The 13,475-nt window shown below is 39.5% G+C and overlaps 1 protein-coding gene across 1 annotated transcript; it reads right to left on the bottom strand.

The window, feature by feature from the left end:
* Positions 1–546: 546 nt before the first annotated feature.
* klhdc3l (kelch domain containing 3-like) lies at positions 547–12,408 on the bottom strand. The gene is made up of 8 exons (XM_072686142.1): positions 12,370–12,408; positions 9,004–9,215; positions 8,536–8,618; positions 6,208–6,286; positions 6,026–6,072; positions 5,751–5,871; positions 4,507–4,687; positions 547–1,586 (listed from the first exon to the last, which is right to left on the bottom strand). The coding sequence occupies exons 2-8, from the start codon at positions 9,164–9,166 to the stop codon at positions 980–982; spliced, it is 1,281 nt and encodes a 426-aa protein (XP_072542243.1). The 5' UTR covers positions 9,167–9,215; positions 12,370–12,408; the 3' UTR covers positions 547–979.
* Positions 12,409–13,475: the final 1,067 nt, after the last annotated feature.

The raw sequence follows: 13,475 nt of genomic DNA on the forward strand, positions 1-13,475 counted from the left end.
CGAATATAAATGTCAGTTTCTGCTTTAGTCCAATCAAGCCAAATTTATTTGTATAGCACTTTTTAGGACAGCACACTGTTGTTGTCACAAAGCAGCTTTACATAATTAGTAATTAGTAAAAGACAGAGATAAAAAAAGAAATAATGTAAGAAGACATAAAGACATTGTGTGATAATGATAAAAGTGTAAAGTATCCTTCTATCCATGTAACCTGCAAGTCCAATCCAATTCTGAGACTTACAGTACAGAGACATTTGAGGATTCTCTCCCCTCAGTGTTTAAAAGCACCAGACATCCAAAGCAACAGTGAAATACTGATAAATATGGACTTAAACAAAAAATTCATTAAAAAATACTGCGCGCACACACACACACACATATAATTCTGTTTAAGATTTGTTCATTATATATATATATATATATATATATATACCATGAAGTCAGTGAAACATGAAACAGTCCACTACTGACTCAAACAGACAGTGTAAAACATTCAAATCGTTAAGGAACAATGTACAAGTGTATGGAAAAAATGTGGACACCCCAGTTACATACATAAATGATTTACATAAAATTTTATGTTAAATTAAAAATGTATATATATATATATATATATATATATAGAGAGAGAGAGAGAGAGAGAGAGTCACATTTTATGTAAATGTTCTGTTATATATATATTTATTTATTTATTTTTATGGTATTATTAAGCAAATAAACTGCAGAAGTGGTCTTTAAAGGACTTGGCAACTTTTCACTTTGAAAATTAATAAAACATGTAAACATTTTATTTAATAACGTGTCAATAAAACACATTATAAAATAAAATACAGTAAAATATCAAAAGTATTACTTGTAAAATAGCATTTTTTAAGTCAACAGTGCATCTGGTTGAAATAGTTGGTATTTGATCTTTTATTGGACACCCCAGGCCATTCCTTTCACTCATGTAACTACAAAATGCCTCACCACCTCGACGTCAGCTCTCTGCTAATGTCATCTGCCACACTGAGATTGCATTCTGCTCTTTTATAGGTTTTCCCCCTAATACAAGCAGCAGGTTAGGTACTGGGAGGGCCAGATCATCCTCCGGCTCATCTGCTGAGTGCTCATCGTCCTGTGTCTTTCGTATAGCTTCCTGATTCTCAAAGGTGAGGCAGTTCCTCCACGGCGTAGGCTTTATTAAAGCCGTGCTAATGTCTTTCAGGCCCTTTGTCTTCACGCTGTGCACAGTCTGTAGCTCAATATCCTCTCCAGGCTCCCATGCGGATGAGCTGGAGGGGAAACACTTGTTCTTGAAGGGTCTGAGTTTGTTATTATTCATGCTGTTTGACATGAGGGTTTCTTTATCACTGAGGTTGGGTGGTTCAGGCTGGAAGTTAGGGCCAAGACCCACACTGCAGTGGTGAACTCGGCATGGAGCGGTGGACCCAGGCAGTGAGGGCAGCTTCTCCCAGGTCAGTGCGGTCAGACTGAACCTCCACAGGCAGTTCCTGGGCACACTCTGGGTCTCCCCTCCACCAAAGAGCAGCATGCTGTCCTTGTAGACCACTGCTGAGTGGCCCATCAGCTTGGAGGGCCCAGAGCTAGTAAAGCAGAGAAGCAGAAATTAAATCATTAGTTTAGCAATAAAGGACAATATAATTTATACTGCACACTGTACCACATTCTGCACAGTGTCACAGTATATAATGTATACCATCCCAGTACTTTATACTGCACAGTGTACCAGTATATAATGCATACAGCCCCAGTACTTTATACTGCACAGTGTACCAGTATATAATGCATACAGACCCAGTACTTTATACTGCACAGTGTACCAGTATATAATGCATACAGCCCCAATACTTTATACTGCACAGTGTACCAGTATATAATGCATACAGCCCCAATACTTTATACTGCACAGTGTACCAGTATATATTGTTTACAGCCCCAGTACTTCATACTGCACAGTGTACCAGTATATAATGCATACAGTCCCAGTACTTTATACTGAACAGTGTACCAGTATATAATGCATACAGTCCCAGTACTTTATACTGAACAGTGTACCAGTATATAAGGTATACTGCACCAGTGTATAATATATACTGCACCTAATATACCATACACTTCATGTGGCCTCTCACAGTACAGGATCCAGTATGTAACAATTACCTTTATGTAATGCCGTACCATACTACAAGGTCACATGACCGCCAGGAGGTTATATCCATGGTTATGTCCTTCTAAAATGACTGTTTTGCACTGTGGGATACAGAATGTCACAAGATAACTCTGGCTGCATTATAGAATGACTGGGGTAGTGTTTTTTTTTTTATTTATTTTTTTATTATTATTATTATATATTTTATTTACATATTATGGGAGATTTACACCAATCAGCCATATCATTAACACAACCTCATTGTTTCTACACTCAATGTTCTTTATGTTAGCTCCACTTACCATATAGGAGCACTCTGTAGTTCTAAAATAACAGTTTCTCTGCTTTGTTAGCCCCTCTCACCCTGTGTTTTAATGGCCAAGACCCCAAAGGACCACCAAACATCAGGTATAATTTGGAGGGTGGTGCTCTGTGGTCAAAGTCCTCCTATATGGTAAATGGAGCTGATTAAATGGACAAAGAATGTAGCGTCAAACCAAAACAGCAAACTGTGGACATGTCCTGGTTGAATAACTATGTTTGGGACGAAAGAGAGACTGTATAAACATGATTTTTGCTGAGCCCTCCTTTTAAGAGCTGTTGACTCAGGCTATTTAAATATCAATGGGATAACTGGCTGTCTTGAAATAATAGTTTAAGCTATACTTCTTATCAGGTTTTATTTCATTTTACCTGTGTGTATGCCTGATAAGAAACAAAACCCCCTCATTAATCATTAAACAGCTTGCTGTTAGTGAAGGTTAATTCAGTGACAAGTGAGCCAGTTTAAATGGAGGCAATGTGCCAGCTCTCAGTGCTAGGATATCTGCCTTTTGGCTAATTTCAATTTTCCAACTGGATTACTGTGGACAGGATAACTTGAGCACATCATTTCCGTCTTACTTCCTGTAATCAACATCTTCTAATCAAAACTGTCCTGGAGACTGTGAACAGTTTAGAGGATCCTATATCCAATAGATGGTTCTCACGTTCCCATATCTGCACTATCAGAAAATGCGTCAGACTGTTTAAAATGTAAGGGAACAAACTCTGTAATACTGCTCTCATCTACCAATAAAAAATATATAGAACACACAAACACACACACACAGACATGACAGAGATATGTTAAACATATTAATGTTTTTTTGTTAGATGTATTTGGTTTAAACTTGTATTAAATGAGGACAAAGTCCGTCTCTGGCCATCTCCGAATGTGGCCTGAGTGATCCGATTGTAATTCGATCACAATGCCTCTTGGGGGTGTTTACACCTGGCTTTTCATGCGGACAACTAAAATCCGAACATGATCCCATCACCAAAAACACGCGTTAATGGCAGGTCTAAACAGGCCCTTGTAGTCACCAGTGCTCTGCCAACTTGTGCTATCACTCTTTTTATCATTCTCCCCTCAACTGAACCCAGACAACCTAATCCACTCTTTAAATACCTCCAGCTACCAAACTACACCACAAGTCAGAAATTCTCAAAATAAAGACTTTTCATTTTCAGGAAAACATTTCCACAAGATCTGGAATTGCCCTCTGCTCACATGGAGAAGAAACACATATGATCACAATGATACAACTGAGGTTGGACGTTTACATACACTCATAATCAACATGAGTGTCATGGCAAGATTGGATTTTCAATTCGAGTCGAGATTATACATACAGGGCCAAAAATACATAATGAATGTTTCAGATGGCCAGGAACAATCCAAGAACCACCAAGGCACAGGCCTGCCATGGACTGGAAGGTTTACAGTGCCTTGGACAGAGAGGAAGCTACTGCCCAAGAAAGCCTCTGCTTCAAAATTGACACTGTCAAGCTCAGCTAAAGTTTGCAGCTGAGGCTTTTAAGGTCAGATGAGGTTTAAGGTTGTTTTTTTTAAGTTGTTTTAGTTGTTTGACCACAGCTACCATATGTATGTTTGGAGAAAGTAAAGGTGAGGCATTTAACCTCAGGAACACTGTACCAACTGTTAAGCATGGTGGTGGTAGCATCATGCTCTGGGGCTGTTTTGCTGCCAGTGTTACAGGTGCATTACCTCAGAATTCCTTAGCATAGCCTCAAACCATCAGCTAAATGGCTGACATTCGGACACAACTATGTGTTTCGACAGGACAACGAACCCAAATACATATCAAAGGTGGTTGTTGAATAGATGAAGCAGATTAAAATAGGTGCACTGTGCTTAAAAGTAGGATCTGTGCATCTTGCTAAGTGACCAACCAGATATTAGGTGTGCTGTATGTAATTTTTGCACCAAATTCTTCAAAGCTTATTTTAAAAATGAGGCTGAACTGTGTTCTTTATCCTTTCTGTGCTTTGTGATCATAGGATTCACTCACGATGCTCTGATGCAGCTCCAGGCCTGACTGTGGAAGCTCCACCTCCACAGGTCCCTCTGCTCCTTTAGGCCTTGTAGGCCACCATACAGGTACATACTGTCCTGGTGGGTCATGGCAGAGTAACTGTGCCTAGGTCCAGGACCTACAGGTGCATTACTCAACAGAGACCACACCCCAGAGTCTAAAACATAAACACACACACATTAATTAAAACAAAGCTACAGTCAAAGATGAACAAGGTGTCAGATTATGTGGATTACTGAGAGTACTGGAATCTGGAAAAGGCTTCGACACTGTTATTTAATCATGACTAAGAACACAAGTACATATGAATTGACCCGGCAGGTGGAATGGATAATAGTTATTTTAGTCTGTAGCCCTTATCGCAGAAAGGGCTACAGAATTACACACTAAGGTGTATTATTCAGTAACTACAGGGACAGGGAATCTACGGTTATAGAAGTTTGTAATGACACTTTCAGCCCGCTGGCAGGCCATAGGCTGCTTAAGGGGTCAAGCTAAAGAGATATTGGACCTGGCTTTTATTCATTTGGCAACGGTTAGGTGAAGCAACATATGATAATTACAATCAGTGTTAAGAACTGAATTGCCAATGAGAACGGTAGGTTGAAAAAATCCAATAAGGTGATTTTAGCTGTTCCCTGCACATATCTCTAGCTATATCTAGTTAAACAAATCACAGTAGTTACATACAGCAGAAGTATAACGTGCAGTCAGGTTTATGATATATACATGAACAACACTTTCCTTGTCATTGTATGGCCTTTACACCACTCTCTTTTTCCATTCTTTATTCATAACTTCCAACAGTGTCACAGAACTCAATAGCAAATGTACTGGATTAGTCTAGAGAATGATAATGGTCAAGTAAAGTAAAGGTACCAATATGGGTTTCATAGAAGAACCACTACTGATTCCATAATAAAGATTTCCATAGATTATTTAAAAAAACTAAAAAGAAAAGGCACTTTTGGAGAAGCTGCAACTGCTAAAAAAAAGCCAAAACATTTTATGGCACATAAAGTTTGAGAGTGTGACCTCATGTAACTCCAAAATATTGCAGTTATTTGAACTGTTCACATTCTTCCATCCTTTTGTCTTTCCTGCAACAATATTATGCTTATGAAGTCATGCTTTTTTTGCTGAGCGTGCTGTTCACATTCATGTCATATTCATAATATTTTCTCATGATATTCAATCCTACAAATTATTATTTTACTCACCCAAGTCTAATCTCCAGAACTCCTGGGAGGTCCCTCGCATGTCAATGTACCCCCCATAAATATACATAGAGGATTCCCACACAACAGCGCTGTGCCCCTTTCTATTGGCTGGCACCACATGCTAGGAAGAAAAGAAACAGCTCATTTAGATACAGATACAGCTGATATGCTCTTGTCACAACACAAATATGATCTATAAGCACATAATGAATTACTATAGTCTATTTGAGAGGATTTTTATTACCGTAGACTGCTAAGTGTATTTATTTTTTTACCTGAGATGGTGAACTTTGCTCTTGTATGTGCAGCCACTGCTCTTTAACTGTGGAGAATAGAATGTGAAAGCCAGTGAAGACAATGCATTACCAAAATCACTTTAAAATACACATACAGGTGAAGAAGTTTTTATATGATCTGAATGGTTTGATAAAAATGGCTGGGAATTCAATTAACTCACCTGTGTCAAACAGCCAGAGAGGCGTTTTTGAGTTAGAATATGCTGAATCTCTCAAACCCCCAAACACATACAACACACCCTGAGAAAGAATAGACCATATTATACGACAGTCAGTTTCGACCACACACTTTGATTGGTTGAGAAGTGTTCTAACCGTTCTGATATTTGTGATAACTGAAACTGTATCACTCTGCTGATGCGTCTACAACAATTTAAAATGCTGAGCAGCAATATGTGCAGCGCCGCTGGGCAGTTATTTGGTTATATAGACCAATATACTTCAAACTGCGGGTCAAATTACAATTCGTATCACTGCTAAAATCTGACAAACATCTCATTAACAGTTTCAGTAGCATTTGGCCTGTTCCTGCTACTGCGCATGCACAGATCTACACATTGAAGGAGCTTTGCATTCTAACACATGGACTCTCCTCTGCTTGTGCCGTAACCAGGAGGCTGTTGGGTTTTTTTTACTGAAGGACAGATCTTTATCCAAAAACAAACGCCATGTTCACTCATTTATAACGTCTCTATCTGAGCTTGGTACTTGGCCAGTTCCATGGCTCTATCCGTACCACAAAAGGTGAGCCTCATAGTATCAGCAGTGATTTTGGACTGCGTACAGGGCTCAACGTCAGTAACTACTTCTTTTGCCTAAATATGACATCAATTATTGGAGTGAATATTCACCACATTATTTACCTAATTACTCTTCAAGTTCTACTACCTAAAAAGGGATGTCCTGATCCGATCCAGCAGGTTAGAACTGTGAGCAATCCAAGCTAAATGTACAGGATAGGGTGTCGGCTGCGTTAGATCCTTTGTTTTTACCACTGTTCATCTGTGCCAGGATTGCTTTCTCAGAAGTTAACACAGCAATTTAGACGTCTGTGCACTGTTAAAAATAAAGGTCCTTCAAAGTGGTTCTTCTTTTTTGGTCCCATAAAGAACCATGTTTGTAATAGAGATTTGTAACTGTGAAGGTTCTCCACATTCACACACTTTTTTTTTTTACTAACGGGTTAAAAAATGGTTCTTGTGTGGAATCTCTTAAAGGACCATTTGAAGCAACTTTATTGTTAAATGTGGAGTGTGGAATGTTTTACAGTGCATTATAAAAATTGTACTATCTGGATTTTTAGTGTGGTGTTTAAGGAAACCACCCTACCTCCAGACACGAGGGTGTTTAATATGATAGTGCAGTTGTTACAGGTCTGTTTGTCTGTTTTTTGGTGCTTTTTGTCATGCCAACGTTACCAATAGGGAAGTTCACTACAGCTATATCTTTCCTGAATCACATCTGGTTAAAAATAACCCTACCACAGAAATGTGGGTTTCATCAGAGGCATTACTGGATGCATTTCTTGTTTTTAACTAGCACTGAACAGTTTGTTTGAAAAAAGAAATGTGCGTGCATTACAGTATAATATGACATCATAGCAAATTCCCGGCTCTGTAAAACAGTTATTTTTCTTCACAGAAGTAAAATACATTTAACAAATGTTACCTGTTTATTATTATATACATGTCAGCATTTTAAAGTAGCTGGTAGCCAAATGAAGAAGAATATTTTAAGATCTTAAACACTCATTGCCCAGAATGCCTCTTTATCTAAACAGATTTTAGATTTTATTTTTTTGATTTTACTTTTACAGTGCATTTGAAACACAAACACTGGCATCTGGACATCTGGACATCACTAGTTTTATATACACTATATGTCCAAATATTTGTGGACACCCCTTACATCCCCTGACAAATGCATTCAGCTACTTTAAGTTGCACCCATTGCTGACACAGACGTACAACTGCACACACAGCAGCCTGTCTAGTTCCTGGAGCAGCATTGAGATGTGGAACTGTGTTCTCTGGAATGGAGTTCCATCCAATACTTTTGGGATGAGGTAGGGTTGTGAACATCCAACATCCTGACCTCACTAACACTCTTGTAACTTAATGCAATCAAATCTTCAGAGCAATGCTCTAGAATGCCTTTCCTGGACAGTAGAGACAGTTACTCCAACAAAAGCAGGATAAACTATTTTTTAATATAATTAATAAACAGGTGTCTCAATACTTTTGTCTATAAAGTGCACCTGATGTCAACTGTATGTTGAAACTACTCAAATGTTGTTTTAAATCACTATCAAGCTGTATGTGCATGTATGCGTGTGGGCTCACGCTTCAGTTTGTTAGTTTTATAACTACACTATAAAAAAACTAAAATAATTTCATAGTACTTACAAAATAATTCATGGTACTTACTGAAAAATACATCCTAAGTATAATATCTGAATTACAAGCCTAAGCCCCAAGGCACTCATTCACCTGGTGTGCCACCATGCTGTGTTCCTCCAGTTCTTCAGGTGCCTGGTCACTACTACAGTCCAGTTCGATCCACTCGTTGCGTACTGAAACAACAAACGGCACTGGCATAAGAATAGAATAGAATAGAAATTTGTGTAATGTATATTTCACAAAAGAAAATCTAAAATGTTGCCTGTTCTTTAAATATTACTGAATATTTATGGTAATTCGCTGTTACAGAAACGGCAGTCAACCTTTTTAAAGTTAGTCTTTTACTCTCATGGTTTGATTCACATAATGTAAAATGTACAAATGTTTTTTTTACAGCGTAGTCCATGTACTTACACATACAGTAAAGATATGTGAACAAAGATCACTTGGATATGTGTGACAGACTACTTGGTAACTTAAAATCTGAACACTCTGGACCTAAACAAATTATATTTAGGGAAAATAACACAACCATACACACAGCTGAAGATGACTTACCCACATTATATTTCCAGAAATCCTTTAAGGAGTGCTTCTTTCTACCTCCGAGCAGGTAGACCTTTCCCTTGAAGGCACATGAAGCGTGCTTACAGCGGTCACATGGAGCAGGAGAGACCTGAGGCACTGAAGTCCACAGACAAGGACTGCTCCTGTTACTCATACTAGACCTCTGTGGGGGGTCATAAGTGCACTCCTGAAAATCACAGGGCCTTTTTTAGAGATAAACACAGGTGTTTTAATATTATGAAGAAAATAACAGGAAGAATGTATTGTAGAGCACATGCAGCATCGCTTTAATAGAGGTGATAAGAAGCTGTGGCACTACTGAGGAATTTCTATTCTATGTAATTCAGTTAGTCAATTGCTCTGACAAGTGCAGGCATATGACCAGAGTCCTCTAATGCACTGTGAAGAATCCAAAAGGGAAATCCAGTGCTTAGCTACACAGAGCTACCATGTGTGCTTGGAAGGGTTCATTTTTATTAAAGATGTGCATTTAAAATAAGTTATTATTTTAGCCTAGCAAAGAGTTAACAAGTATTCTTCCATGGCCTCCACGAGCCAGCAGGGAAACCTCTTACTGTCATGTCTAAAAATATTTGGTGTGGTCAAATCTGCAGGGAGTTCATTTACCCAAAGGCAACCCCACTAGCAGGTAAACATGCACTTACCTTCATATACAGGTAGCTAGACAGAGGTCTGAATACTACACCAAAAATATGCATTTATATTTGTATTACGAGCGAGATTAAGGTGATGATATGCATAATTACATATCATAGAATTTTTTTCATTAAATAATCTTAGTGTAAGTTGATGTATGTTGGTATACCTAAATGTTTACTACTATTTTGGCTATTATTACATAGTTGTTAAGCACTCTAGCTGATGTTATATACACTATATGGACAAAATGGTTCATATAGTTCATGGTTCAAAATCAAGGGTATTAAAACAACTCGATCCTGCTTTTGTTGGAGTAACCTTCTCAACTGTCCAGGGAAGGCTTTCTACTTGATTTTGGAGCACTGTTGTGAGAATTTCACTTCATTTAGCAACAAGAGCCTGACTGAGGTCAGGATGTTGCATAAGCACCAGCCCAGCTCATCCCCAACTCCCCAACTGGGTGGAATCATGTGACTGTACATGCAGTAGTACGTTTCTAAGGGGACTGTACATGATCACAGTGGGGAAAGTACTAAAATAATTTCAAAAAGTAATAAAAATGGAAATAATCGACATGAGCAAGATTACATCGATTAGTGGTTCTGAATGTCAGTTTAAATTAATTTCAATTAACTGGCCAGCCCTGTGTGTTTCTGAACATGCATACTACATTTGCCTGACTTCATGATTTTGCCATTTATATATTTTTTATTTTAAAAAAGGTATCAAAAATATATTATTTAGGAATCGATATTAAAGTGTGCAGTTTTTTAATTTGAAAAACCTCATTTAGCGAACTTGTAGAGCTGGGGTTAACAGAAGTTAAACTGCAACATGAATCTGCAGGACGTGCTGAAGACCAACAGTATATTTATATATTTATATTTATATTTACGGCATTTAGCTGACGCTCTTATCCAGAGCGACTTACAAGGTTACATGTATTACAGAGAAGGGGCCAATGCAGTGTTAGGAGTCCTGCCCAAGCACTCGTATTGGTGTAGCACAGCATAGTCACCCAGACCTGGAATTGAACCCCAGTTTCCCACATGCTGTGGTAGCTCACTGGCCGGTAGTGGTGTTATCTGTTGCGCCACACCAACCATAACAGTAACGTAACATAATCAATGTGTAACACAGTATTTTACACAAGCTGTGAGCAACTGTAACTATACACAGCTGGACTAGAATTGCACTTATCCCATATGGAAAAACACCACTACACCTCTTATTATTACACATTAATATCCCATTATCATTTAAACTAAAAGGCCTACAGCACAATAAGGGAAAAATGGCAGACGACTAGGGGGCTACATCTTAAATATATGCAGTTATAATTTAAATGATATCTTGATCTGCAGTGAATGTAGTTATGAATTTTGCTCTCACATATTTTACAAATATATTGTTTTTTTTTGCACTTAAATTTGGTTTTAAATATATTTATCATCTGGATAATGCTCTGCTGTTTACACTACAAATGCTGCTCTGCCATGTGCATCCCTGACCACCTCCGAAGGCTGTGGGAGTGACACTCTGCTCTGTCCACTTTATTATCGGATAAAAAAAAATAATGAATGTTAATTCCAATTCAGTTACATCAGTCGTGTGGTCGTGCAAAGCAAAGTTGTTTTGGCCAAAAAATAATTCTTCAATGACAAAACAAGACAACTATATTCAGCATTAGTGTCGGACACAGATGGATTTTATCCTCTGCCTTTAATCCATCTGTGCAGTGAACACACACACGTACACACTAGTGATCAAACACACATAGTGACTGTGAGCATGCATGCCCGGAGCGGTGAGGATGCAGGGCCTTGCTCCAGGGCCCAACAGTGATCATGGGTATCGAACCCACAACCGCTAACCTCTAACCTCTAAGCCGCCAAAATGTGATTTTTCTCTATGACCCATTCCTTTAGACACACTGGTGCTAAACTTTTAGTGCTTCTCCTGATGCACACGAATCAGTTAATGGACAAGCACCTTCAAGTGAGTTCAAGTGGGTGAGCAAATAGCAGTAAAACACAAACTGTGCAGGGCAGGGCGCACACTCCAAACACTCTAAATTTAACACACCCAGTCCAGCAGTGAGGTTCTCACACACTGCACTCAGGAATTTGAGTCTGATGAGTCTGATCTTATTGTTTTGTCTCTTTCAAGCTCTCCCTCCCTCGGTGAGGAGCAACACGGTCTTCTACTGACAGTAGAGAGCGGCTCACCCTGGACCGAGGCTATGGTCGATACCGCTTTACTGTGATGTGCCCGTGCCAGTGTGCTCTCAACTAGAGAGTGCATGACTGCGGTCTAGTGAAGGAAACGCGACCAGTGCAAGATACTCGTTCTCCTTTACCTCAAATGAGCTAAACCTGCTCTGGACCTGATCACAACCCCCCTCAGCTCCTCTTAACCGTTAGCTATATGTACAGATCAGATCCACGTCTGTTTGGGGACACTGCAGACTAACGCCATCTTCACCGCTATTTTCGGAGAAGCGCTTCAAAAGTGTAGGAAGAAATCACGTGACAGGAAAGTAGAGGCAAAACATCGTCCACGGACCACTTTCCAAACTTTTGATCAGCGCAAAAGCGTTACTGTGTGGTTCACAACAGACTTAGAAACACGTTAGACTGAACTGCAGTCCCGACTTATCTGTCAGGGCTGTGTTTGGGGTGAGGTGGGATCTCTTACCGTGTTAAAAGCTCGGCTGGCTGTTCTTCAGCGATAGTGGGTAGAGCAGAGTGGGTGGGGCGAATCTCCCACTACTGCTGCTTCTGGGTTGCTGACAGGCAAGTCTGCAGAGAGTGGAGAGCACCTCTCAAACCCCCGACTGCTGAATACATGAGGCTGAAACCTGTGATCTGTATAGATTTGATTATGTGCAATCTGAATGGACGCTTGGATGGATGTAGACTGAATTCTGTTGCCCATAGCTCTCAGCTCTCATGCAAAGTCCGAGGAGTCTTACTCATGGAAATGTTTATCTTAGCACTGTGGGTCATGTGTAGCCCACACTGCAATCCACCGTGTGAAATGTTTGAGCAGCATTTCTATTTTGAGGCATGACCGGCCCAACTGGCACCAAGATTGAACACTGCCGTCATTCCATGTATAGTAAGAGTGGGCCAGATCTGGGCCATGACTCGTGTGCTATCTGGGAATGCTTCTTACGGCTTCCTCCCTGAATGGGATGATATGATAGGGTTGTGAACACATCATCTAATGGCCGGGGAATTATTCTACTGTAGGTTTAATGTAGATAGATGTTTGTGGACACCCCTTTAACTTGAAGCTGTGCCCATTGCTGATCCACTGCCACCTGAATATGACTCTCAGGAGCAGGTAAACATCTGTCTAATCTCAGGTGTGTGGGCTAGAGGAGTATAAAGCCTCCAATTAAACTGTGTATATATACTGTATATATGTACCCTACTGGCATACCGCTGCTCATACGACTACATTAAGTTAGAGGATGGTCTGATACTCTACTGTTACAGCAGGGGGCGCTATTACATACAGCGAAAGCTCAGAGTGATGAACACTACATGGTATGCCGGTCTGGTGCCGGTTTAGTATTCCTCGTTCAATGTGTGTGTGTGTATATATATATATATATATATATATATATATATATATATATATATATATATATATATATATTACTAGAAATAAATAGCATGTTTACTCAGACTGAAATTCTGGGATCACAAGCTGACGAGCCCTAACCCTGATCTGCAGCCCATAGGGCCACACTGAGCTGACCAGCATGCAGGCTCACATGGCTGCTGGACCAGAGA

Source organism: Salminus brasiliensis, chromosome 8 (genome assembly GCF_030463535.1).
Source record: "Salminus brasiliensis chromosome 8, fSalBra1.hap2, whole genome shotgun sequence".
NCBI lineage: Eukaryota > Metazoa > Chordata > Actinopteri > Characiformes > Bryconidae > Salminus > Salminus brasiliensis.

Excerpts from the sequence above, each read along its gene's own strand:
- klhdc3l (XM_072686142.1), bottom strand. The coding sequence starts at position 9,166 with ATGAGTAACAGGAGCAGTCCTTGTCTGTGGACTTCAGTGCCTCAGGTC. Across the intron at positions 8,619-9,003 it reads TTTCTGGAAATATAATGTGG|TACGCAACGAGTGGATCGAA; the intron begins GTAAGTCATCTT and ends TTGTTGTTTCAG. Across the intron at positions 4,688-5,750 it reads GTTCTGGAGATTAGACTTGG|ACTCTGGGGTGTGGTCTCTG; the intron begins GTGAGTAAAATA and ends TTTATGTTTTAG.